General features: G+C 34.5%; 2 protein-coding genes across 5 annotated transcripts; both read left to right on the top strand.

Annotated features, from left to right (window-relative positions):
• The first annotated feature begins 8,862 nt into the window (after positions 1–8,862).
• LOC133314723 (uncharacterized) lies at positions 8,863–14,796 on the top strand. Of its 4 annotated transcripts, none has more exons than XM_061516234.1 (4): positions 8,863–9,068; positions 9,772–10,030; positions 10,128–12,913; positions 13,011–14,796. In XM_061516234.1, the coding sequence occupies exons 2-4, from the start codon at positions 10,007–10,009 to the stop codon at positions 14,368–14,370; spliced, it is 4,170 nt and encodes a 1,389-aa protein (XP_061372218.1). In that variant the 5' UTR covers positions 8,863–9,068; positions 9,772–10,006; the 3' UTR covers positions 14,371–14,796. The 4 variants fall into 4 exon arrangements, with proteins under 4 accessions (XP_061372218.1, XP_061372219.1, XP_061372217.1 ...); XM_061516235.1 differs by lacking the exon at positions 8,863–9,068 and adding an exon at positions 9,093–9,353; XM_061516236.1 differs by lacking the exon at positions 8,863–9,068 and adding an exon at positions 9,102–9,194.
• A 4,500-nt stretch (positions 14,797–19,296) lies between these two features.
• Positions 19,297–22,152, top strand: LOC133314751 (nifU-like protein 4, mitochondrial). The gene is made up of 5 exons (XM_061516275.1): positions 19,297–19,668; positions 19,757–19,932; positions 20,441–20,544; positions 20,674–20,785; positions 21,604–22,152. The coding sequence occupies exons 1-5, from the start codon at positions 19,299–19,301 to the stop codon at positions 21,670–21,672; spliced, it is 831 nt and encodes a 276-aa protein (XP_061372259.1). The 5' UTR covers positions 19,297–19,298; the 3' UTR covers positions 21,673–22,152.
• The last annotated feature ends 4,967 nt before the right edge of the window (positions 22,153–27,119 follow it).

Below are 27,119 nucleotides of genomic sequence, written 5' to 3'. Positions count from 1 at the left end.
GAGGTGATGATGGAAGACTTATATCATAGTCATCCATTGCAACCTGCATACCAAACAATATATATTTTTCAATTAACGGTTATCAACTCTGTACTTCACTATCTAAATTCCATCAAAGGGTATCAAGAAAAAAAATCAAAAATCAAAATAAAAATAAAAATTACACAAATAAAATATACCAAAAACAATAATTTAACAAGAGTAACCTCAAAAAATTTCAACTTGGAAATAACCATTGATTTAACACAAAAAAGAAAATAATACCCAAAATCTAAAATGGAAAATATTACTCTCATTTTACATGAAGCAGTTATCTCATATTGTCTCACATCAAAAATTCCACCCACTTTTTTTCTTTTTTATGTTTTAATGATAGGTCCCACATGATTTCTCTCTGTAACATGAGAGAGCTACTCTCATGTAAAATGAGAGTAACATTCCCCATCTAAAATAAGCATTGACCACGAAAAATAACAAAAATATGATCTAGTTCAACATAAAAGGGTGAGCTATATTGTGCGAGAGTTGGCGTTTGGAGGGAATAAGGTAAAATGGTCATCAAAAACATAAACACAAAAGACAAAAATCACATAACCACAAAGCTTTAGACAAAAGAGAGATACGCACCCAGATCTACAAAATTCAACACAAAAACACTTACAAATTTTTCTCCTCTGTATAGTGTTGTGCTTTGCGTTCTCTCTTCCTCTGTAGAGATAAAGAAGAAGGCTACGATGCTTCAGATGAAGACAAGGCGACGCAAGTTGCAGCCACAAGATATCAAGGGTTACTCTATGTTGTATTTTTCCTGTTTTATTTTAAGGGTAGCTAAGATATTTTTAAAAAAATTTAACTTCGTTAACTTTATTTTTGGATGAAAAATTAAGTTAGGAAGGTAAGTGATATAGAAATTTTAAGTAAAGGTATAAATAATTTCAAAATTTCACGAAGGAGGTAAATGATTCTAGAGAAAACTTATATGTTTTTGAAGTTTCCCTATATTATATTAAAGGAAAAAATGTTTGTCATTTTAAATGACACAATTTATATCATTTCACTCTCACAAATAGGTGGGACCCACAACTTTTTTTTTGTTCATTCTCTCTCTCTTTGTTTATCTCTTTCTCTTACTTAAAATGACACAACTTTACATCCTTTAAAATGACACACATTTTTTCTTATATTAAATCCTTTTGCTAAACTATATCATTAATTTTCATGTCATTTTATTTTTAGGGTAAATATCATTTTAAGTCCCTAACAAAAAAATACGGTCCCCACTGTCTCTTAAAAAAAATATCCGTCTGGTCCCTAAAAAATTCAAAGTGGACCCATTTTAATCCTTTTGAGGGGACTAATTTGGATCTTTTTTGAATTTGTGAGGGACCACGATTTCAACTAAATGGGTCAATTTTACATTTCTTAAGGACCAGACGAGTACCTTTTTTTTGTAAAAGACTAAAGTAGGGATCGTATTTTTTGGTTAGGGACTTAAAAAGGTATTTACTCTTATTTTTATTATACGTTACTATAAAACTGAAATAAGGTTGCTATTTTCTAGTTTAAGCTATTGGTTTCTATTTTTAATTGATAAAATACATTAGTCGTGGATGCAAGAAGCAAATGACCATCGGGGCTACAACTATTGGCTCATTATTATGACTCCAATTTCTTGGGATGTTTTATTTTTTCCGATGAATCGTGCTCTGCTGTATTCATGAAAAAATCTAAACTTTTGGTCCAAAAGATTTGGCAGCATTGATTTGATTCAACTAATCTTGGCTTTACATGCTTGCCATAACTAATACGTCAAATTCAAACCGTAACCAACGCCGTGTGCCTTACAAAGTCATGGGTTCAGTTTATTGTGAATATAAAAAATTATTTTTGAAAGAGTTGGTCACCGTAATACGAATGTTCTCCACTCAAATAGAATTAACTCGCATGACGTTTGGTTGAGGAGAAATTTTTATGAATGATAGGAAAATGTGACTAGTAAGGAAATGGTTAGAAAATGAGTTTGATAGGAAAATGTAAAAAAAGTTGTTTCATAGGAAAAAAATTTACTGAAAAAATTAAGTACTTTTGTAAAATCTATATTTGGTTTTTGGTAAAATATTGATGGAAAAAATATGTGATATTACAAAAATATCCTTATTTTTAAAAAATGACAAAAAATCTTGCTGCCAACGTCCATATGTTAAAAAAGGGACAAAGGCTGTCTTTGGATTTCATTTAGCCGTGTTTCTTTGAAAAACCCACCTTGTAGAATGCTTTCTGCACAATACAGAAACCTAGTAAAAGGGCAGAAAATTGAAAATCATATATATCGTAAATGCCTGGGATTTCAGTGATTTCTTCATGAACCAAACACATGATTTTCAAAATGCTATCTTCATTTACATAGAATTTCTTCAAAAACCCACCAACCAAACACCACCTAAGAAAACACCTTAGGTTTATCTAGAAAAGAAAGAGTAATGGCTAAAGTTCTTCAGCGGCTACAACCACAGGAGACAATAATCAAGGCGTTTCATTACGGATAGAGTAATTTCAAATAATATTATGGTAGCCAACCATGTATTACTTCAATAAAATAAGGAATAAGTACAAAAGTTATGAGATGACTAATGTACATAACGTGAGCTAGTGAAATTTTAGGTAAAAGTTCAAAAAATTTCCATGATTTTGTTTTGAATCTCTTGTATTTTTGAAAAAAATATTTGTCATTTTAAATGACATAAAGTTATGTCATTTTAAGAAAGAGATATACACAAAATAATATTTTTTATTTAAAATTTATATTAAAAAACCATCAACTTTCTCCCCCCATAATTTATATTCCCTGTGTCTATCTCTCTCATAAAATGACATAACTTATGTCATTTAAAATGACAAACATCAAATCCTATATTTTATATTTTTAATCATTTATTTCCTATAGTTTTTTGGGTTTGGTGTTTATCATTTTAAATGATATAAGTTATGTCATTTCAGGAGAGAGATAGACACAAAAAAATAAAAATCATAGGAGAGAGAAAGTGGGTGGTTTTTTTTAATTTAAAATTTAAATAATTTTTTTTCCTGTATCTGTCTCTCTCTTAAAAGGACAAAGTGTTATGTCATTTAAAATGACAAACACTTTTCCCTAGTTTTTTTTCCATCTAAACATATCCTTAACACCGTTAGAAACTTAACTAATCTGTCTATTTTAGACTACTTAGAAAAATAGAGAAGAGACTGATGACAAAAAATGGAAAAAATAAGACAAACAATATTGGAAACTTACAATACTTACATAAAAGACTAAAAGTAAAAGAAAAAAATAATAATGGAAGAAAAAAATAAATATGTGTAAATAAAAAAGAAGAAAATAGATTAAGAACAAAAAAAATAGAAAAAAAAAGATCAAATATGTTGAAAACTAACAACAGTAATATAAAAGTCTAAAAGTAAAAAAAAAAAAAAAATAGTCTAAATCAAAAAGAAGAAAACAGATTGAATACAAAAAAAGCAAGTAAAAGAAAAAATAAGACAAAAAAAAATCAGTAATATTTTTTCTATTTAGATATTTTTGGTCTATTTTTTTAATTTTAATTTGTGTACTTCTAGTCTTTTTGTATAACTGTTTAAACAAATAGAAGAAAAAACAAGACAAAAAATAAATAGAAGAAAAGAACTCAATGTTTTAAATTCTTACACATTTTAATTTTATTTTTTCTTTAGCCTATTTTTTATTCAGACTATTTTCATTTTTTTACTTTTAATATTTTTTGTTAGTGTGTAAGTTTCAAACGTATTTGGTCTTATTTTTTTTTTTATCATCATTCTATTTTATCTAAACATATTTATTTATTTTTCTATATTCATTTTTTAGTCTTTTATGTAAATGTTGTAAGTTTTTAACATATTTAATTTTTTTTACTTTTGTTGTTCACATTTTTTTTCTTATTCTGAAAAGGGTAAAATAGACAAATTAATTTAGTTTTTAATAAAGTTACTGATGAGTTTGTAAACAAGAGTTACGGAATGAAGAAGCTCAATGTGGAAATATTTGATTCATATATCATATATGTACTTATTTTGGGCTTTTTATCGTTTTGATGCAATTCCTGACATATTTTACTGTAATGAAAGAAAAGCAAAATATAACATGACGCATACGAAATATGCACTTCAAGTTGCGCCTAGGATGCAAGTCTTGCACCATTTAAACCCCATATGTATCATATAGTACATTATGTGAGAGCCGCTTATTCGATCACACGCAAATCGAGTACGCCTTTGTATCCTTTTTTATTTTTATTGTTAACGGTGTTAAAATAGATCATGACACGCAGGTCGACTCGTAATATAACATGAAAATTCATATTTGGGTTGATCCATAAAAAAAATAGTATCGTATTCGTGTTGCAAAAAATGACCCGCATAAAATTTGTGTGGTATCTGTAAAGAACATGGGGATACACCACTTCAAAAGCTAGCTTCAATGTGAGACTATATATCTCAACACGCTCCTTCACGCAAGAGCCTTTTAGGCTAGAAGCGTGGAATTGTACAGGCCCAATTTTTTATTGTGCTTTTTATTTTAATTCCACTTGAAAAGTGGGGAGCCGAGAGAATCGAACTCGCAATCTTATGGTCACTACCATAAGATCACGTGTTGACCTATATAATCTCACATTGGTTATATGTGCAACTAATGTGGAGTTTATAAGGTCTTGGGCACTCCCACCATTTGAGTTAGTTTTGGGGTGATGTATCCCAAAAAGTTCTTTACATGGTATCAGAGTCTCGCCGCCGCCCACTTTCTCTTGTGGCGTTTCTTAGCACAGGTAGGCTGGGCCTATTGCATTGTCCACTCTTCAAGCCCAATGTGCAACTAATGTGGCCTTTATAAGGTCTTGGGCACTCTCACCTTTTGAGCTAACTTTTGGGGTGGTGTATCCCAAGATTCTTTAAGCATAAAACTCAAGTTAAGGTGAAGGGACATACCCAAGGCTTCAAAACAGAAACAAAAGCTGCTCTTGGAGCTCACAAACAGTCTTCAAGGCTCTGACTTCACAGAAAAACGAAAATGGCATACAAAGGTTGGTTATTTTCTTCATAAGGTACCTTCTTGGAGCATCAAACACCAAGAATGTGATTCCTAAGGCCTAGTTGCTCGTCTCATGCTTTTCCAGATCTGAATCTACACCCATGTGTACAAGACTTGAAGGAACGAATGTCCACCTTGCATCTTTCTATTTTACCTTTGTGGATTTGCACTACAAGACTTGAATGAACGAGTGTCCGCCTTGCATCTTTCTTTTTTAGCTTTGTCCATTGGCACTTTGTTGCTCAGCTTCTTTCACCCATATAGCCTTCAAATTTGTGTCGCTTGTTAAATCCGTGTCAACCCATATTTTGTTGGGTTTAATATGCTCTTTTCACTTGAGCCCAATAGCTTTAGTGAGAGTGAACCCAAAAACTAATTTCAACCCATGAAACTTAGGGTTAGTCTTGGATTGAGCAGAGTATATAAACTCTTTTTTCTCTCTAGTGCCTCCTAGGGTTACATACATCAGAAACACAAAGAGGCAGACGTTCATCATCTGAACGGTTGCCCTCACGACTCACTGATCCCCTTGAGTTATAGCGTGGAAGATCAACCGTAAAGCGGAATTGCGACCGTTCGTGGTGCGTTGCTACAGATCGTGAGGCTTGAGGAGGAGAAGAAACTGTCACGCTCGCTGCTTCATCTCAGGTAATCAAAGCGGTGTTTTTCATTCCTCATCGCATCGGTACGATGCGCTTCCGCGTTTATGATGATATACCTTCATTTTTAAATTATTATTTATTATTACTATCTTATTTTTTTAAAATTTCAACTCATTTTTTTAAAATTTTTTGGTCAATTACCATTTTAATCCCTATTTTGCTTGTTATTCGAGTCATTTCATGTAATCCGTAAAAGTTTTGTGTCGTATTCGTCTCGAAGATTCGAATAAAATTTCGTGTTATATTTGTGTTGTGTCAACCCGTTTTGAGACTCCAAATTATTTTATAAAAATATTTCAATTTTACATCAATTTGATAAAAAGCATAATAATTTGCATCAAATGAGTCAGTGAGCCAAAATTTAAAATATAAAATGAATTTATCACTTCACCGTAATTTTGTTTGTTTGTTTAATTTTGTGTGGTTTTGACACCGCATGTGCCTTAATTATCGTAAGAGCGGAAGTTGTGCAGCTCTTTAAAAAGATTTGCATGTGCCGTCATTTGTTAGTGGCATAGCAAGTTAATTAGTTAAAGACACATTTATGATTTATTTATTTATCTTAAATAATTAGTCATGTAATTAATTCACCTTCCCTTGCAGTAATTCAACTTGTAATTTTCACTTTCCAAACTAACAACTAATTCTGTTATTAGTATATTAATTTTAAATTTAAAAATCAAGTGTGATCAACCACTGTAGCTAAATTATTAATTCCAAATGAAAGAGTGATAAAAAAGTATAAATTAATATTTGTTAATTGAAAATTTTAAATAATAAATTTTAAGAAATTTATGATTTGTAATAAATAAATACATGTCTCATTACAATTTAAACTACTAAATTTTTAATCAATAATTTTATAATTTTTTATCAAAATATATTCTTCACTCCTATAAAAGTCAGATTAATCATATTGGTACTCAATACCCGTGATAAATGTTTGTCCCTTCTATCATTTGAATTCCATTATAAGAGTAGTCTTTGTTCCCCACAAACAAAAAGTGGACCATATTGTTATCAAAAAAAAAAAAAAAAAAAGTGGACCATATAATTCTAACGAGGACGCGGAATAAAAAGCTTTTGATCCTCCTAAGGCTGAGAAGGAATATTCGCAAGCTAGTTAACATTTTATTAGCATATTCCCATTGTTATGACTTTAAAATCGTGATTGTGGGAATAAATTTTTGGTGTTACTGTTGCATCAAGATTCAGTGTATCCTATTAATGAAAGCATTACATATTATAGGAGAGAGAAAAAATTTAGCAGAGAAAATAAAACTTTAACTAACATATAATATTTTTATTGATGAGATGTACTGAATCTTTGGTACAATAATAGCATAAAGATTTATTCGTCATGTGGCGATATTCACTACTTAATCCAGATATTTTGGCTGAGATCGAGTGATTCTAATTTTACGTATAAAATATTCAGAAACAGCTGAAAGCATCTTTAGGTTTCTTCAAGCAAAAGGCTGGCTCTCTCTGTGTTTTATTTTATTTTATTAACTCGTTGATCTTTAGCGTGGCAGCATTGACAGCCTAACGCATTTTATTCTTTATTCTTATTCCATTTTCATTTTCATTTTTTTTATCACGGTGTTAAAAAGTTTACGTGGTAGTTAAATAATTTGTGATGCGAATATTGTGTTGAATAATGAGATTTGTTAATGAATTAATGAATCTGATAATCATTTCTATGTTTAAATTTAGGATTGGAAAAGTGACTCTTACCAATGAGGAATAATCTTATGTAACAAATGGTGATAAAATTTTATTTGATAAGTCAATTGATCGGGGCACATAATAATTCTAATAATTTCGTTATTTTTTTTTAATATCGATAGACAAATCCCTCCGATTTGCGATTAAAACTTATCACACAAAATCAGAATCAAATTTCAAAATAAACTAAACTAAACAAGGAATAAATTATTAAGATAGAAAAACATCTTGAGAGAAATTGACTAATTAAATAAAAAATAAATCTCTTCAATATAAGTAGAGATTCTAACTGAATACAAATCATAATAATTTCAAAAAAATATCCTAAGATAATGAAAATTTCAAAATTAAAGATGAATATAAAGATAGTTGAATACTTATCAAATAATATTTAAAATGCGAAAATAAGCAAATAATTCCATTTAAATCAACATATTACTAAAAAAATATTACCGCGAAAAACCTGATCATCAATTAATTTTAAAACAAATTTAAAATATCATCTTCCAAGATATTTCACGTCTGTTCCATTTTTTGTCCTCAAATTATTTTCAATTTGTTGGAGTTCAATTTTTACTCACAAGTTAACCTAAATTTGTTTTTGTATTTTAAATCGGATTTTTAAAAATATTGAAAATTTTAAATTAAAAATATGATAAATTTTAAAATTTAAATTAATGGGCGAAGTTTCTTTAACTTAATGGGCAAAATTAATGAGCCAGTTGGAACTTATACCGAACCCATTAATGCCTTATCAATTTAGTTTATCTATGTCAAAGAACATATACCTCGCTCTTTCTTCTTGCTAAAGCAATTCCTAACATTATACTAAAAAAAAATAAAAACTACATGACTCATATACAACAGGAAAAACTACATGACTTTTTATAAGGCAAAATCGGACCTCCCGATTTATCACGCTTTAATCGTAAAATTCGTGACCGGTGGAAGTTGAATAATTAAAATTCAATAATGGAATACATTAGTCGTCCATTGAAAGTTTTTATAATATCGTATCGTGGCAACTTGCAATTCAGCATTATTATTTTATTAGTAGTCCATTATATGGTTGAAAAAAATAAATAAACAATTTTTAAATGAAAGCGATAAGAAAATTAGGTATTAGGAAGGCGACACGAAAGTCCAGTGCAATGAATGGGGGAAGAACCTAAACAAAAGTCATCACTTTCCATCCAACGGGTCATATTCAAAGATAAGTAATCCACGGTCGAGAAAAGGCCACGTTAGTTAGAAGGACACGTGGCGGTGTGTTAGTTGATGCGTCACGTCGGTGGAATAGAATATATAATAGCGAAGATAAGGTTCCGATATCGCGAAGTCAATAAAATCAGCATAAAAACGCAAACCCTAGTTTTTTCCCTCTAGAGACTCATAAACAATTGATAGAGAGAGGTAGAGAGAGAGAGAGAGTGTGTGAGAGAGAAAGAGATTCCTTTTTATCTCTTTCTCGCTCTTTCGTTGTTCCCCACTTTCGTTTCGTGGAAGTTGCGCGGAGCTTGACCCAAAACCCCTTATTCCCCCCCTTTTCCTTTTGCCCACAACCTTGATTTTCTTATCAGGTATCTCCTTTGTTTTCGTCTTCGTCTTCATCGCCTTCTTTTTCTTCGCCAAGATCTGATTTTTTCTGAAATTTTTATTAGCGTGCTTGGCTTTTACGCAGCCTGCAATTCTGGGTATTTATTTCGGTGATGTCTTGCCCTACTACTTACTTTCCGCCTTTTATTTTGCCCCTTTTGTTAATAGGTGTAGATCTGATTCTTCCTGGGTGGTTTTTCTGGGTCTACGTTTTTTGATTCTCAGACCCTTTCGTTCATCTTATTTGCCCTAGTGGACGGGTTTTCTAGGTTCGTGTTTTGTTGTTGTTGTTGGTTTTGCAGTAGAAAGAGGTTCTGTGTGGGGTTTCTGCTTGATATGATGAATATCAACGATACCATGCAGCAGATCGTTTTCCAACTTTTGATTAACTTTGTTGGGTGAATTCTGGCTTTGTTGATCGTTTTTCGGTGGATTTTTTTGTTGGTAATAAGTTTAATATTTTGTTTGGATTTGTGTTCTGGTTGTACTCTGCATGTTTTGAGATAATTTCCAAGTATTATGAAGAAACGATCTGGGAGTTTGTTGTGGTCAGTTAGTTTTCGATCTAATCTAATTTTCAGAGGGAAATTGGTAGATTCACGGGGATGCTTGTTTTGACTTCGATTGTTCAACAATCACCAGTTCAAGCGAGTTTGTGATATTTTAGCTTTATGCTTTGTTTTGCAGGTTTTCGGCTACTTCAATCCTGTCTTTATCCTCGAAGTGAGACTAAGGCTAAAATTGTCTTTACTTGGATGGTCAAAGCTATGTGGAAGATAGATATGTCTACCAATGCTTAATTCAGTGCAGAGTTTTTTAGCCTTACTTCAATAATTTTATTGAGGATTTGCTATTGAATCATAATAACTGAAGTTTGAAAGAAGGATTTTGACTCGTGAGATTTTTAGCGAACTTTGGAATCATGCCTGTTTCAGGACATGAAGAGGTGTTTATTTCCTTTCTGATTTACAGCTAACTACGATTAGAGAACCATGCCAATTTGTTCTTTTTTGGATATTGATTACTTGATCTTCTATTGACAGACTGGGGTAAAACCGTTTGCTGGGCAGTTTAGTCGTTTAATTGCAGGTGTGCCAATCAAGAAAAGAAGGTTCCCTTTGATTCTGCCTTCTTCACCTCCCTCTGAAGAACCATGTTCACTCGCTGAAGAAACCGAGTTACAACGAAAAGAAAATTCAAGCACTTCTCAAGGATCAACCCTATCGAATACTAGTACTGCAGGTGCACCAATCAAGAAAAGAAGGTTCCCCTTACTTCCAGCTTCTTCATCTCCTTTGGAAGAGGCATCACCTCTGGAAGAAAGTGATGCCTTGGAAAAGGAACATTCAAACACATCACAGGGTTCAACTCTTTCCACCAGTTCTTCGGGCTTATCTGATACTAATGGAAATCCTGTATTTGAAGAAAGGAAAGCAAGTTCTGATGCTACGGATGCTAACTTGGTGCAAGGCAACTCTTGCTTCCTTGTGCCCAAACTTGAGGATCCAAGTCTGGGAACTCAATCATGTACTTTGGATGTCATGGATAGCAAAGAGAAGGTGATACTCAATGAAGGTAACGATAACAAATTGGGATCCCAAATGATTAAGGGGAATCCTGAACTCTTGTTGGCTGCAAAGGAAGGTCTTGCACTTAGCATTGGAGCAGATGTGAGCAAACAAAGTGTCCAAGATATAAGAAAACAAGAGAGTCCTGTAGTTCCAGAAAGTGCTAGTTTATTCTTAAGCTTAAAGGAGCCCTTGTTTGCAGCTGTTGCAAGTCCGGAAATTGATTTAAGTCACCCAAAAACAGAGAAAGTGGAACCTGTCTCATTGGAATTATCTTTAAGCAAGGAAGAGTGTAACACTCACAGTTTAAATACTGATGCTAAAACTAGTAGCGTTACAACGCATGTTCATTCTAACAGGGCAAACTGGGATCTGAATACTACAATGGATGCATGGGAAGAACCTGGGACTGCTGCTGGTTCAGTTAAAACTTCTATTGCTGGGCCTAAAATTACTAGTAATTCACGTGATGAAAAGCAGTTCATGTGCTCAACTGGGATGGCGCCATCAACAGGTGTTGTGTCTATAAAGCAAACATGCGAAGAGAGTCAAAAGAAAGCTTTCACTGTTTCGTCTGGACTGTTTGGTCAGCAATATAGAAGTGTTGACCCACAGAATCTCACTCTTGCATCATATCTTCAGAAATATGTTGAGGAGCCTCCTAGATTATCTGATAAGTTACATTCCGGCAGTTCTATTCCCACTACAAGCTTGTCAAGTATAGTAGCTACTGCTGGTGATGTGAACACTTCTAGTTTTAGGTTGGTAAAACCAGAACCATTCGATGAGAACTTGAAAAAGGATTTGAAGAAAGCTAATACCTGTCCTGTGGGTTCAGTAGATAGTGTTGCTGTTAAACAAGAATTGGTTCTGAATTCGAATGTCAACACTTCTAGGTCATCAAATGTTAGCAATCTAAAATTAGCTGATCCTGCGTTCATTAAATCTGAACCAGGTCATGAGGGTAACCAGGAAAGATCCAATACAGCAGAGAATAAAACGGATCAGTTGATTAAAGAGTTGCCACGAGGGTCAGATAATTATTCTTCTGCCACGGCAATGCCGGTTACTTTGGCAACGCAAATTTCTGCAGAGGCAGCTTGCCATCCAGTGAAACCTATGTGTACAGCAGAGTTAACTACCAGTGAAAATATAGTTGAAAATTGTGCTCATACAGAAGGAGTCAATGCTGAGAAAGTATGTCATGAAGATTGTTCAAGTACTGAGCAGGTACCTCTAGAAACTGTTGCTATACCTATGGTTGATAATGGTACTGAATTGAGTGATTCTGTCATGAAAGATTCTTCTATAATAACTGAGGAAGGAAAAGCTGCTGATCAGGAGAGCTGCAGATTGAAACTCATGAATGAGCCTCCATCTGATCCGCGAGACAGTGGCGAAGGCTGTGTAAGTGATGAAGAAAAGATAACCTTATCAGCTGATATGTTGGAGGATGATTCATACGATTCTGATTTCGATTCAGATGACAATCATGCTGTAACTGTTGCTGTGGATACTGAACAATATATTGAAGATGATGATTATGAAGATGGTGAGGTTCGAGAACCACTGGAGCCTTCCACAGCTGATGACATGATATGTGAGGTAAGAGAAGTAGATCATCCGGTCTGTAGTAATTATGAAAATAAACAGATGGAGAAAGGAGTGGTGAATGGTGATTGTTCCACTTCATCTCATGATGTGGAAAATGAAAATAAGACTGTAGTCCCCGCTGAAATAGATAATGGTGAAGATGATATGGACATTGAAATGCACGAGAGGGCTGGTAAGGTCGTTGATAAAAATGTGTGCCTGCAAGAATCATTGGGTGATGAAAAATCTAACATTGCCGCAGATGGGAAGAGACCGGTTAATTATGTCTTGCAAAGGAAACCAGTAGATCTTTCCGAAAGAAAAAATGTCTCTAAAGCGCTGGAGACAGAATCACTCTCCGACCAAGCCACTAATGGAAGCCATGGGGTAGATGTTGTTCAGTGTCCAGATGAAGTTGTCAAAACAACTGACATGGTTAAACAAGCTGACTTAGATTTGCCAAAGATGGAACTATCTGCAAATACTGATGATGCAACCAAAGATTTTAGTAATGGCGGAAATCAAGGGAGAATCATAGATCTGTCCCGAGCTGCCAGTTCTTCATCCCCTAGTAAAACCAGGCCCATTTCAGGCAGGCCGTTGTCCTCACGAGCTGGAAGAGATGTATTGCCGGACACATTTGATGTCGACAAATTACAGAGAGGAAGGTATACTTTTTATTCCTATAATATTTCTCCCTTCTTGATTGAGTGTTTTCTTTTCTTTTCCCCCTAAGTCTCTTTTTCTTCCTGTTTTAATTTTCAGAGATGAAGTTTACATTGATGGTCCTCACAAATTTTCAAGAGAAAGACATCAAGATATGTCTCCTAGAAATTCTAGAATGAATTTTGTGCGAGGTAGAGGAAGAGTTAATAGTCGGTTAGACACACTCCGTGGTGATTGGGAATCTGACCGTGAATTTTCAGGTGAGTTTTATAATGGTCCAAATCAGTTTCGTGGTCCCAGGCCTAAATATCCATCTTCTATTGCTGATACTGATCTGGAGTACAATAATGTTACACTTGATGGCTCATATGTTGGTAATGGTCGGTTAGGCCGAAAGCCCTTGAATGATGGCTCATATATTGCACCAAGGAGACGGTCACCGGGAGGAAGAGATGGCATCCAAATGGGTCATAGAAATCCAAGAACCATTAGTCCAAATAGATGTATTGGAGTTGATGGTCCAGAGTTGGTTGGAATGAGGCACGGTGAGAAATTTATGAGAGGTTTCCGTGAGGATACTCTAGATTCTATGTTTCCACGCCCCCAACCATTTGAGGGACTGGATGGTCGTTTTCCAAGAGGGACTAGGAATTTTTCTTCCATTCAGAGAAGGGGTCTTCCTCGAATTCGATCAAAGTCCCCCATCAGATCCAGGAGTCGCTCACCTGGTCCATGGTCATCCCCAAGGAGAAGATCACCAAGAAGAAGATCACCAGACTGTTTTGGTGGACATCCAGAATTGACACACAGAAGATCACCATTATACAGGGTGGACAGAATGAGATCCCCTGATCGCCCTGTTTTCCCTGGGGAGAGAGTGGTGAGGAGGCATGGCTCCCCTTCATTTATGTCACGACCTTCTAATGATATAAGGGACATTGATTCTGCAAGGGACCATGGCCATCCAAGGTCTGTCATTTCCACTAGGAGCCCATCTGGTCGAATTTTAATCAGAAACAGGAGATTTGATGTTGTAGATCCCCGAGACCGTGCTGATAATGATGATGAATACTTTGGGGGGCCTATGCATTCTGGTAGGTTACTTGAGCTTAGTGGTGAAGGAAATGGTGAGGAGAGGAGAAGGTTTGGTGAGAGACGAGGACCTGTACGTTCTTTCAGGCCTCCTTATAATGCTAATGTTGGTGAGAATTTTCACCTTAATGCAGAAGATGGACCCAGACATTATAGATTCTGTCCTGATGATTCAGATTTTCATGAAAGAGGTAACAACTTGAGGGAAAGGGACATTGACAGACGGATGAAGGGCCGGCCAGGAAATGGTCCACCTAGAAGAACAAGAAATATGGATGAGCAGGAAGAGAATTTCAGACATGGGGGACAGGTTTGGAGTGATGAAAGTTTTGATGACATTTCGCGAGTGAAGAGAAAAAGATTTTGATTTCTCCCCAATCTAATATACAATGATAAAAGTTTCCTGCTGAATGCTGAAGGATGATGGAATTTATGTTTGCAGCTTTTTACCTGAAGAATTAGATTAGATCATATAATAATAGTCATCTTTAAATGGTCTTCCCTTAATGCTTAGCTTTAGCTTAAGCCAATTGAAATGGCGGAAATGAAGTAATGGATGTAAAAGCATGATTGTAGAGGAAGGAATTATGAAATGAAGGTTGCTGAACAAATAAATTTTGTTGGGACTTCAGTAAGGGGGATTGGGTCCGCGCCAAGAAATTTATCATTTGTCTAATAAGTTCAACCGATAAATAAATGAGGGTGTGTTTGAATGAATACAGTGGAGCGATGCTATTGGTTCTCGAGTTTCCTGCTAACAACTGACTATTCAACCAATCGTCATTAATTTGAATATACGGTGTTAATGAGCAAATTGATGCAGACATTAAGGTAAATAATGGAATATTGAATGCAGAAAAATAACATTGGAAGAAGAAAATTCTATCATTTGTATCTTTTCATGGGTTCTTTCGTGGCAATATGATAGGGATTGTTTAATTTGTAACTTAGTGCGGTTTGGTACCAGCTTGACCTAAATCTTATTATTAAGGGGACAAATTGCAAGCTAATTTCATTCTAGCCGATATTTTTGAAACCTGTTGCTGAAGTTCCAGCCTTTTCACCTATTGTTGAAACTTGAAACACGTTAATGCTCTTTCCGTTTTATTAAATTAAATTTAATTCATCTTTATTTTACTCTGTTATTAATTCACTTAATTAAAAGTCACTGGAATTGATTCATCTTTAATTTAATATTATTTATACAAACTTTCATTTTAGAATTAATTTAATGTGATTTGATTTTAATGAATCTAATAATAAAGGATTAGATATTGAGATTTGAGGGAGTATACTTACTATTATTTTTTATTTATTGTTTCTTATCACCAATCTTGTTATCGTTGTTTGTTGATTTGACTTTGATACAATGATAATAAAATTGGTAGTTGATCATTATAAATATCTTTTAGTTGAGATTATGGTCTATCGGTATAGATAAAAATAAATAAAATAGACATAAAAAAAAAATAAACATAATATCTTATTTTTAATAAAAAAAGTCATTTAGTATATAAATATTATTATTTTTTATATAATTCTCCAACGGTTCTCAAATCAAAATTTAGGAGTATACATAAAATACTCATATTATTCCTTGAGATACATAATTAATGTGCCTTTATATATATATGGGTCAGGGTCTTTTTACACTAGTGTAATTTACACTCTTAATTTTATTCGTTGGTCTCACTTATATTTAAGGGCTCTCATTTTTTAGTAATGTCAGTCATTGGATACAAGTGAATCAATGGTTGATTGAGTGTAAGATTTTTAACTCTTACACCGGTGTAAGAATATCTTGCCCTTATATATATATATATACACATACATATACATATATATATATATATACATATATATATATATATATATATATATATATATGTATATGTATGTGTATATATATATATGAGGTAGGATCCTTTGACACTATTGTCAAATTTGAAGTTTGACATCTCATCCGAGAGTCGTTAGATCAAAAAAGATAAATGGTGTAACATGCTTACAGATCAGAGTCGTTGATTTTTTTTGATCTAATGACTCTCAGATGAGGTGTCAAAGTATCCTACCTCTATCTGTTCTCTCTCTATATAGAGAGAGACAAGATCAACTTACTCAAGTGTTACTCTTACACTCAATCTTAATCGTTGATTTTCGTCTATCAAACGACTGTAATTAATTACATTATTCTCATTAATTAATTATTACTTATAAACGTTAGATATGCAAAAATCAATGGTTAAGATTGTAAAAGTTATTTCTGTCATATATATATATATATATATATATATATATATATATATATATGAAAAAGGAGGGCAATGACCCACAAGCAGAAAAAGGCAACTAACTAGTACTATCTTAAACATATTCCCGGGGAGTTTGTATATTACAGATTGGGGAGGTATCTTTTGACTTAAATGTAAGATTTGAAATTTTTTCTTTCCATCTCATAAATCAATCTAACGACTATTATTTATTTAAATTAATAATTATTAATTGATAGAATTCAATAAATAACAACTATTAGATAGACGAAAATCAATGACCAACTGAGATGAGAGTAAGACTTGTAGTCTTATACTAGAATGAAAAAATCCCTCCCCTTACAAATGACGTAAATTTAAGGAAGGTTCTTGGAAAGTAAGATAATTCTTGCTAGCTTTGGTTCATGATTTAGCTTACCAATGTACACAAGTATTCCCCCCGCATTGAATATGATTAGAAATGATATTCCCGTCTTTGTAGAGCAAATATGTAGTGCTCCCGGACCAATGCACCGCCAGAAAGAGAGGGGAGGAGAGAGGAAGAAGGAGGAGAGAGGAAGAAGAAAGAGAGAGGGGGACCATGGAATTAATTTTCGTCTTTGTAAAACTAGTCTCAAATCTCAGCAGTCACATGAAGGTTACTAGGATCTTTAACTTGGTCCTACACTAAAGAGAGTGTGTTAATATAGTCACCTCACAAGTGACGACTTATTAATGATGAGATAAGAGAAAAAAAATATATGATTTTTAAATGAATGGTTGTGGTCAAATAATATGATTACATGATCACTTTTCACATGAGTTGATCCAAATCCAAAAAATTTAGCTTAAAAGCACATATTTCAAGAAAACTCTCTTTATCTCTATCTCTATAGCTTTTCTTTTAAAAAAAAACACACAATTCAAAAAAATTTGGTAAGAGCTTAAAAAAAAGCTCTTAGGAGCTTTTGGCTTTTAGCTTTTTTCTTCGTTTTAAAAAAGAGAGTTTTTCATTATAAGAAATTTTCTAAAAATCTGTTTGACTTAGCTTCTGCTTGTAAGTAGTTTGCAGCTTAAAAAAAAGGATCCAAAAGGCACTAAATACACTTCACACGATTTTCCTTTAAAAATTTTATTTTTAAAATATTTGTCTCTTATTTCTTTTCATATTTGTGTTTATCTAATTAATAGAGATTTTTAAAATACTTTAGAATAATTTCAATTATAAAAGAGTTTACAAATAATGTTTTACTAAATATTTTTTTAATTAAGTTTTAAAATAACTTTTCAAAAAAATTATATAACCACATCCAATTTTTAATTTTATTTAATAAACTTTTATTTTTAACTTCAACTTAAAAATAACTTTTTGCTTTAAAAGAAATGCAATAAAGAAATTCTGAATCATCTGAATTATTTACATCTCTAATGGAGAATGAGGGTTTGGTTGGTGGTCAAGATATGATAGACTATCCATATACTGTTTTCATTCATTATTTGGGAAACTAATAGGTATAATAAACCTATCCTGTTAGCTCATTTTATCTTGTTCATAGCAGGATAAGTTATTCTAATTAAGACTCAAATTATAAATGGACAAGATAGCGAAATTGTTTCAAGATAAATATTGCCTATGCTCTTCTTCTACGAACTTTGTTGGATATGTGAGAGTCCCTTGCCATCGACCATTTGTCATTGCCAATATCGTCGGCAATTAGCCACCTCTATCACCTACTATCATCCATTAACCAACGACCACCATCGCCATCTGCCACCAGCATTGTCACGAGCTACCTTTAGACACCAATCACCCAATCACCACTAATCAGTCCCCATAGTTGCCACTTGTCACCGTTGGCGCTGCCACCACTCCCACCAACCATCTCCACAATTATGACATTAACCATTATTGCCACCGAAACCATTACCATCAAGCACAATTGCCACCAGTCACATCAGCATCACTCCCACTACCACTTCTAGTAACCACCCCTACTTGCCACTAAAACACCAACCACCACCACCATTATTGTTGTCATCGCCACCACCTTGGGTCATCGCTATCCCCTACCACTAGTACCAACCTTCATCGCCATCACTGGCCACCGTCGTTACCATCCTTATTAGTCAGTTATCGCAACTGTCACCGGCCATTGTCGGTGCTGTCAACACCGCCGATTACCACTAACTCCTAGAACTGCCACCACCAGCCATCGTCATTATTCACCGACCATCAATATTTTCAATCAATTTAGTTTTTTTTTTAATTTTTTATAATAATATAATTCTTTTATTTTAAAAAAATTGCAAGTTATACATGTATTTAATATATTTTATTTAAAATTATGACATTTATAAGAATTTAATAATTTAAAATAAGAACTAATGTGTAAATAAGTAAAAATTAAATTTAAAAAATATATAAAATTGTATTAAGAGGCGGTGTTTTTATCTTTTTATATCGGGGTAGTTATATTTATTATCATTTTAGTCTTACTATTCTTATTATCTATTTGGTTGTCGTTGGATAAATTTAAAATCAACAGATGAAAAGAGAAAAATTAACTATCATTAGTTTTAAATTGATGCAACAATAGCCAAATTAACAGTAAGAGTAATAAGATTAAAATAATAATAAGTATAATCTTTTTCTTTATATCATCATTTCATACATTATATGTTTCGTCTCACATTCCCGATAAAATAATATTATTCTATTGAAATACTTATTTAATGCATATCAAAGTTATTAAACCTATATCATTTCCTTTATCATATTCATTCTCATCCTATTATATCCATCAAAAGGAGGCCTTAATATAATTTTATGAATTCAGAATAAACAAATTAAGACTCAAATAGTAACATAAATGGAGTTTATTTAATATCATCTGGTCAAATCAAGGCATTGACGCATTGTAATGTGTATATATTGTCGGTTTAATTTTTTTTAATCCAGGTGTCGTTTAATGATTGGCTACGAAGCAGGGGGCTTGGCATAACACTAAGATGAAGAACAAGCTAGGTTGATCGAATGGGTTTGGGAATGACGAGAGTTAGTGTTGCGCGATTGGCAAGACGTCTACGCATTCCATTCCAAGGAGCCAAGGCGCGTAATGGCGGCGCGTTAATTCCTGTCCGCGTGGGCGCAACGGCGTCGTTTCTCCATCGCAACCACAGTGCTTTCTCTTCCTCCGCCTTTTCATTTCAATGGACAGGAACAGGAATAGGAATAGGAATAGGGATAGGGATAGGGCAAAGGAGGAGTATGTTTATCCAAACGCAGTCAACACCGAATCCTTCGTCTCTGATGTTTTATCCTGGGAAGCCTGTTATGGAAGTTGGAAGCGCCGATTTCCCCAATCCTCGTTCTGCGATGAATTCTCCACTCGCTAAATCACTCTTTGCAATTGATGGTTTGCATCTTTCAATTCATTTTGTATTCTTACTTGTTTTTCGGATTTTTTTATTTATTCTTAATTTAGATCTAATTGTTCTGCTCAGGAGTTACTCGTGTTTTCTTTGGATCCGATTTCGTCACTGTTACAAAATCTGAAGATTCTGCTTGGGAATTCCTCAAACCTGAAATCTTTGCAGCGATTATGGACTTCTACTCTTCCGGTCAGCCACTCTTTTTAGACTCTCAAGCTGCATCTGCAATGGATACTGCAATTCACCAAGTAACTCGGTTCTTATGTCATGCTTTTCTCTTTTTTAATATTCGCATTTTTATTATATGTTTTCTCTTTGTTTCAAGCTACAAGATTAATTCAAGTTAACTTGGTTTTATGCTTCTAGTCTTGCCTTTTATCTCAAATGTTAACTATGCATACCTAGGCTAGGGGATAAAAAAAAAAAATATAGTAGAATTCTTCCAACTCGTTTATAAGCCTTTTATCTCTGTTTTGCTTTTGTTATTTAATAGGTGTTTTGTTTCAATCTGATTTTATTGTCCATTAGATGGGAATAATTTCTCAAATATGGAGTTGGTATGAACGGACCTTGAGCATTCCCTTGTGTCTCCTAAATTCATTCTGTTAGATTTCTCCTAAACATTTTTTTAGACTTGTAATGATCCATGTCCCCGGGAGTATGAGATTTGTCTTAATCATGGAGTACATAAGAATTTCCCCTCCACTGCATTTGAGAGGCCCAAACTAAATGGTAAGTGTACGTGCTTCCATGCAGGATGATTCCGAAACAGTTGCGATGATCAAGGAATTGTTAGAGACTCGTATTAGACCAGCTGTGCAAGATGATGGTGGGGATATTGAATATCGAGGTTTTGACCCGTAAGTTCTTTTTAGTTTTTTGTTATTTTGGTTTTGAACCACTTCCATGAAACCTTAAGAAATAGTATATATAAACATTATAGAATGACTTTTTTTTTGAGTTGCTTTTTATGTTGTGGTTTTCTCCAGGGATTCTGGAATAGTGAAACTTAAAATGCAAGGAGCATGTAGTGGCTGCCCAAGTTCATCGGTGACTCTGAAATCAGGCATCGAAAATATGCTGATGCATTATGTACCTGAGGTAACAAGTTTGGCAATATCTTTTTGTGATGAAATCAATGCGTTGTTTTTTTTACCATAATATGGTAAAAGAGTTGATTGAAATCTTGAACATTATCTTACTTCAGCCTTGGAAGTGAGCCTTTTCTACGCATATTCTTAAATTAATCTTGAGTGCATAATACAGTTATACAGGGATAATGCTAGGGTACCAATTAACTGTGCAAGATTTGCTAGTTGTACACCATTGAATTACTTAAATGTGGTTGTTTACATGATTACATCTAACCTGTGGTATTTGGACTATAAATACCTATTACAGGGATCATGCATATCAAGGTTTTCACCGACAGTGTGTCATTGAATTTAGTATCTTTTAGCTTCTATGTATTAATTATTGAATGTTTATTCAAAGCAGCGTTAATTGAATGGATTCCAATTAATATTAGGAGAAGGATATTGTAACAACCAAGTTACCATGTTACTACCAATCCATCTCACCGTTAGATTGATTATGTTGATCCAACGGTTATATTTATTTTCATCTTTGTATGGTTATGATTCCCCATATTTAAAGTGAAAGCATTAAATATGGAAAATCATAACCATACAAAGGTGAAAATAAATATAAAGTATTAAATTTGGAAAATCATGATCATACAAAGATGTAAATAAATATAACCGTTCGATCAACATAATCGATCTAACGGTGAGATTGATTGATAGTAACTTGGTAGTAACACAATTTGGTTGTTACAATATTCTTCCCCTTAATATTAATAATTTATTTATATTATATTTGATAAACATTTTTTTTAATGCTGCTTGCTGCATTTACAGGTCAAAGGCGTGGAACAAGAATTGGATGCCGAGGACGAGGAAGCATCATTAAGTGGGCAAGTGGAGTAGTTAAACTCCTTTTTATTTATTTATTGCAGCCGGCATTTAGTCTCATAGATTTCACATCCAATAGAGACCTCGAAGTACAACAGCAGTAAATGAGGGAATCAAAGGTGTGAGTGTAAACAAAAAATATATGAAATAAGTTGTAAGCTGTGAGCTGGATATACTGTAGTATGGCATGAAATAATCGTTCCAAGCTAGTTGGATCTCACTGACATAGTATGTAGGTAGTTTAAACACCATGCCATTGACAGAAAGACTGTACCCTCTATTCGGGGTGCTTAACTATGATTCTTGCTCTTTCCTTTAAATTCAGGTTTTTGGAAATATACAAGGCATTTTTTGCCTATTGCCTTCTGACACACTTGTATTGATATCGTCATTTGGTAATTTGTTTGTGATTCCATCCTTTTAGTGTTCAAATCGATGTATGCACTTCTTAAGGAGAACAGTGAAAAGGCACGGATCATTGTTGTTTTATCGCCTATATTTGTATTCTAGCATTGGTCCTCGTCTACTCTAAAGCTACATAAGATGGTTGTATTAAACTATTAATTGCATAATTTTCAGTAAATCTTGACAGCTTTTCATTATTAATAATGCTTGCATCCTACATTTTCTATTCCTCTTTTACATGACATATTCAGGTATTTAATTTCATTTTAGTGAACTATTTTTTGTATTAAATCAATGTGCAAAACTGAGTGGTAGTAGTAGTAGTTGTTGTTTAGTAGTTGTTTTGGGGATATAACAATTTATAAGGATTTAAGGGAGATACATCAAGTCTTAGCCCGTGCAAATGGTTGTACAATTTTTTATCGACCACAAACTTGCAAAGCAATCAGCGAAAATTTAATAAGAAATGATGTAGATCGTATCCTAAAGTTTTTCTTATAAATATTTTAAAAATATTAGTGTTAGTGTGTTAGAAATAGTCGATTAATCGATATTAAACTTGATTCAGATTAGTTAAGTAATTGATGAAATGATGAATAATATACAAGAAATAGAGAAATAAATAGGGTGCATTAGTTGTAGGACTTATGAATTACCTTGGAATAAAAGCCATTATTGTTGCTAAATCCTGGGCTCTTGCAGGTGGTTTAATTGTGCCACTCATTATTGATGGATAATATAGATAGGTAGTGAGTAACTGTATGAACATTTTCCAACAACTAGATCAAGTATAACTTATATATAATTAGAGAATCCAATTTTGTAGCTGATCGTCTTACAAAAATTAGCAGTTGATTCCCACTCATGGTCACCTAACCATGTTTCTTCGTATCTGAATCAATTTCGAATTGGTAAGCTCTTAGGCTTTAATCCTGTAAGCTTTGTGTAGCAGTAGGAGAATTTGGTTTTTGGTAGTTAAGGGTGCGCATAACAACCTTCCCGAAATCAATTTTTTTTAATTTCTGTTCTCGGGAACATAAATGGATAGAAAACTCGTTTGATAAAACTAATTTATATTTTTGTTCCCGGATGAACCGGTTTAATTTTTGTTCTGGGAACAAAAAAAAGAATAAAAAAATCTCTGCTTTTTTGTTCCCGGGCACAAAATGAGAAACATTTATCTCTCTCAATCACTATCCATCTCTACTATCACCACCACCACCACCACCATCCTGACACGACCACTGCCACCATTGTCGCCGTCGCCGTCGCCGTCATACCACTAGTGCTGTCGCCACCACCCCCCACCACCATTATGCCACCACCACTATCACCGTCACCACCACTACTGCCATCAACCACCATCGCCATCATCGCAATCACTGCTGTCACCACCACTGCCATCGCCGCCATCACCATGCCACTGCCACCGCTATCATCACCACCACTGTCACCAACCACCACTACCATTGCCTCAACCACTACCGTCACCACCGCCGCCGCCAACCACCACCACTATCACCGTCACCACCATTACTGCCATCAACCACCGTCGCCATCATCGCAACCACTGCCGTCACCACCACCGCCATCGCCGCCATCACCATGCCACTGCCACCGCTACCATCACCACCATTGTCACCAACCACCACTACCATTGCCTCAACCACTACCGTCACCACCGCCGCCAACCACCACCACCATCGTCACAGCCACTACCGTCACTACCGCCGCCAACCACCACCACCATCGTCACAGTCACTACCGTCACCACCACCACCTTCACCCATCACTACCACCATGCCACCATTACCACCACCACAACTACCACCGTCGCCACCACCACCACCATTATCACTGTCGCCGTCACCACCATTACCGCCATCAACCACCATCGCCGCATGCCACTGCCACCACTACCATCACCATCATTGTCACCAACCACCACTACCATTGCCGTAACCACTACCGTCATCACCACCACCTTCACCCATCACTACCACCATGCCACTACCACCGCTACCATCACCATCATTGTCACCAACCACCACTACCATTGCTGCAACCACCACCTTCACCCATCACTACCACCATGCCACCACCACAACTACCACCGCCGCCACCACCATCACCACTATCATTGTCGCCGTTACCACCACTACCATCATCGTCATCATCGCAACCACTGCCGTCTCCATTGCCACTACCACCATGCCACTGCCATCACTACCACCACAACGACGCCATCGCTACCATCACCACCATTGTCACCAACCATTACTACCATTGCCGCAACCACTACCGTCACCACCACCACCATCGATGCAGCTACTGTCGTCACAATCACCACCACCACCACTATCATCACCACGTCACTGTCACCATTACTACTGTATCGCTGCTGCCCCCGCCACCACCATGCCACTCCCCGCCGCCGCCACCACCACAACCACACCATATGGAAAGGAAAGTGATGATCCGAATTTTTTTTATATTTAATAGGAATTATTTTTTATTATATTATTTGTTACGTTATCAATCACAATTCTTATTCTCGGAATAAAAATAGAACATATTATCAAACACATTTTTTTTCTCAAAAAACTATTCCAAGGCACAGAAACAGAAAATAATTGTTTCTTTTCAGAAACAGTGCTAGGGAATAGAATGGTTGTCATGCACACCCTAAGTGCCGACCGCTTAAGAACATGTTTTTGCCCTGCTTTGGATGATTTTTTTTTTCAAATACTTTTTATTTCGTGTGAGTATTTTGATGCAATCTTTGCAAAAAGAAAAAAGAATAAAAATTATGTTTTTTTTTTTATAAAAATCAAGATTTCTGACTTTTGAAAAAAATGGAAATACTTTTTTCACTTGAAAGTATTTTTTAAATATTGATCCAAATATAAAATAACTCTAACTTTTAATAAAAATTCTGAAAAATAATGTACAATTTTATTTTATTTTTTCAAATGGCCCTTTTTTCGAGTATCATACGACAAGAGAGAAAAGGGGAAAATCCCTTAATCTCCTATTTTCACTGCGGAATTTTTTTATATACATCTAATGTACTCACTCAGGTACATTTTTTTACCAAAAGGAAATTTTCTTTTCCATTTCTATCCTTACTTTTTTTCATATCCCAAAATTTTATCTCTTTGATGTACATACATCCGCTACATACAAGGTTTTTTCCTTCGCTGCCACATAACTTAACAATATCATAATGTAATAATGTTTGGGCAATTATTTTTTCCTCCTGCGTAGCATGTTGTTTTGGTTTCTCAAATAAGAAAGCAAGTATGCCACTTTGTTAATTTGTTTAATTCATAAAAAGAAAAATTGGATTCGAACCTAGATATGTCCTAGTAACAATATAGTTTACTTTCAGGATCTGAAGCAAAGTTGTTAACAAGACACGATAATACACGAGTCATCTAACAAGAATTAACGATGGGTATAAACAATGAAGGAGAGAGTACAAGAGACTTTCTAATGCAATCTTACAAAAGAATATAAAGAAGAAAGGGCTATTAACAACCTGTTCCAAAATAAACAACATTGAGTAATGTTGCTTAGGAAGATTTTGCAGTTGGGCTAGTCTATAATACATAGAAAGGATTCGTGCATGTGTACTGTTTTGTATCTTCATGCCCTAATTTCTTAAAAGGAAAAAAAAAGATTAGTTTATGTTTCAATGATATAATTGCAGTTGAGTACAACTTTTAGTATATGACACATTAACATTATCCATTTTCATAGGAAACTTAAAAAAAATGTGATAAAATACTTTGAATAACTATGTAGAAACTATTAAAATTAATTTTGACGATCATTAATAAACTATTAACAATAAAAGTTGTTGGGTGGAAGATGCAACAATTGTAAACACAACATAACAAAATATTATAATCCAAATTTAACAAGAAAATCCACGCGTGGCCTATTATTGAATGATGATTTATCAAAGCTTCAAGGACATACTTGTGTTGGTTAATGATCAGACCAATACAATATGGATTGACCTATAAGTATCAGATCTAATCACACACAGTTGATGTGAGAAGACTTTGGGTTGAGCTATCTAATTTTTGGGCTGTTGATAGTTGTTGATGATACGATGGGTATTGTTATGGACCTGACGAAGGCCCGTATTCTAGAAGGACCAATAAAGGACAGCACAAAAGGAAGGGAATCTCCTATTAATGACAATCCTATCCAGACAGCTAAGCAGTTGGACTTGGGCCCCCAATATTCTTAAGAGGCCCAGAATTACACTCATTCAGGTAATCCATCTATAAATACAGGGTTAAACCAATAAGGTACACACACTCTCTAAACCCTCTCTCTTAGCTTGTCACTGTGCACACACCCCACGCCTTGACTATGTCGATTATTATTGTGCACAGTGATCAGCCTACCCTCAAGGGTATCTCATTCATAGATACTTGAGATATGACACCTAGATCCTACATAAAATATACCAGCCACCGGTTGGACATCTCTGTCTTTCATACAGAACATTGGCGCCGTCTGTGGGAACCGTAAACTTCGATTCCCACCCAATAATGGTGAAAGCGCAACAGCCGCCGCCACATCCAAATCCTAATACGATGAGTGCAAAGTACAAAAATAAGACTCATCAACTGTTCGCGGCCGATCACAGTTCGTAATTGTTTCAACAAACATGATGAAGCCGGGGTGGTGTTGAGATCGGAATTATGACCACTACCGTTGTCGAGATCATGGTCGAGATCGAGATCAAGACTGAGAACATAGCCGAGATCGGGGCTAATGAAGCAAATAACAAAAGCTAAGTCTCCTTCCTATTAAAATTCTAAATTTACGTGAAAGACGAAAAAAAGATCCATCTTTTTAATCTTATTTGATAAAATGATCCACCTTTTAATATTTTACCTGGATATTGGAAGAAAAGGATCATTCTTTTTAATATTATTTGAGAAAATGATCCACCTTTTTAATAGTTTTATATCAATATTTGAGAAAAGAATCCATCTTTTTGAATAATTGATGAAACATGCAAACATTCGTACTCA

The sequence above is a fragment of the Gastrolobium bilobum genome, unplaced genomic scaffold (assembly GCF_033153095.1).
Source record: "Gastrolobium bilobum isolate Gb01-03AN ecotype WA unplaced genomic scaffold, APGP_CSIRO_Gbil_v1 utg14977, whole genome shotgun sequence".
Lineage (NCBI taxonomy): Eukaryota > Viridiplantae > Streptophyta > Magnoliopsida > Fabales > Fabaceae > Gastrolobium > Gastrolobium bilobum.
Note: the sequence above shows the minus strand (reverse complement) of the source record. Positions and strands in the feature narration are given on the sequence as shown.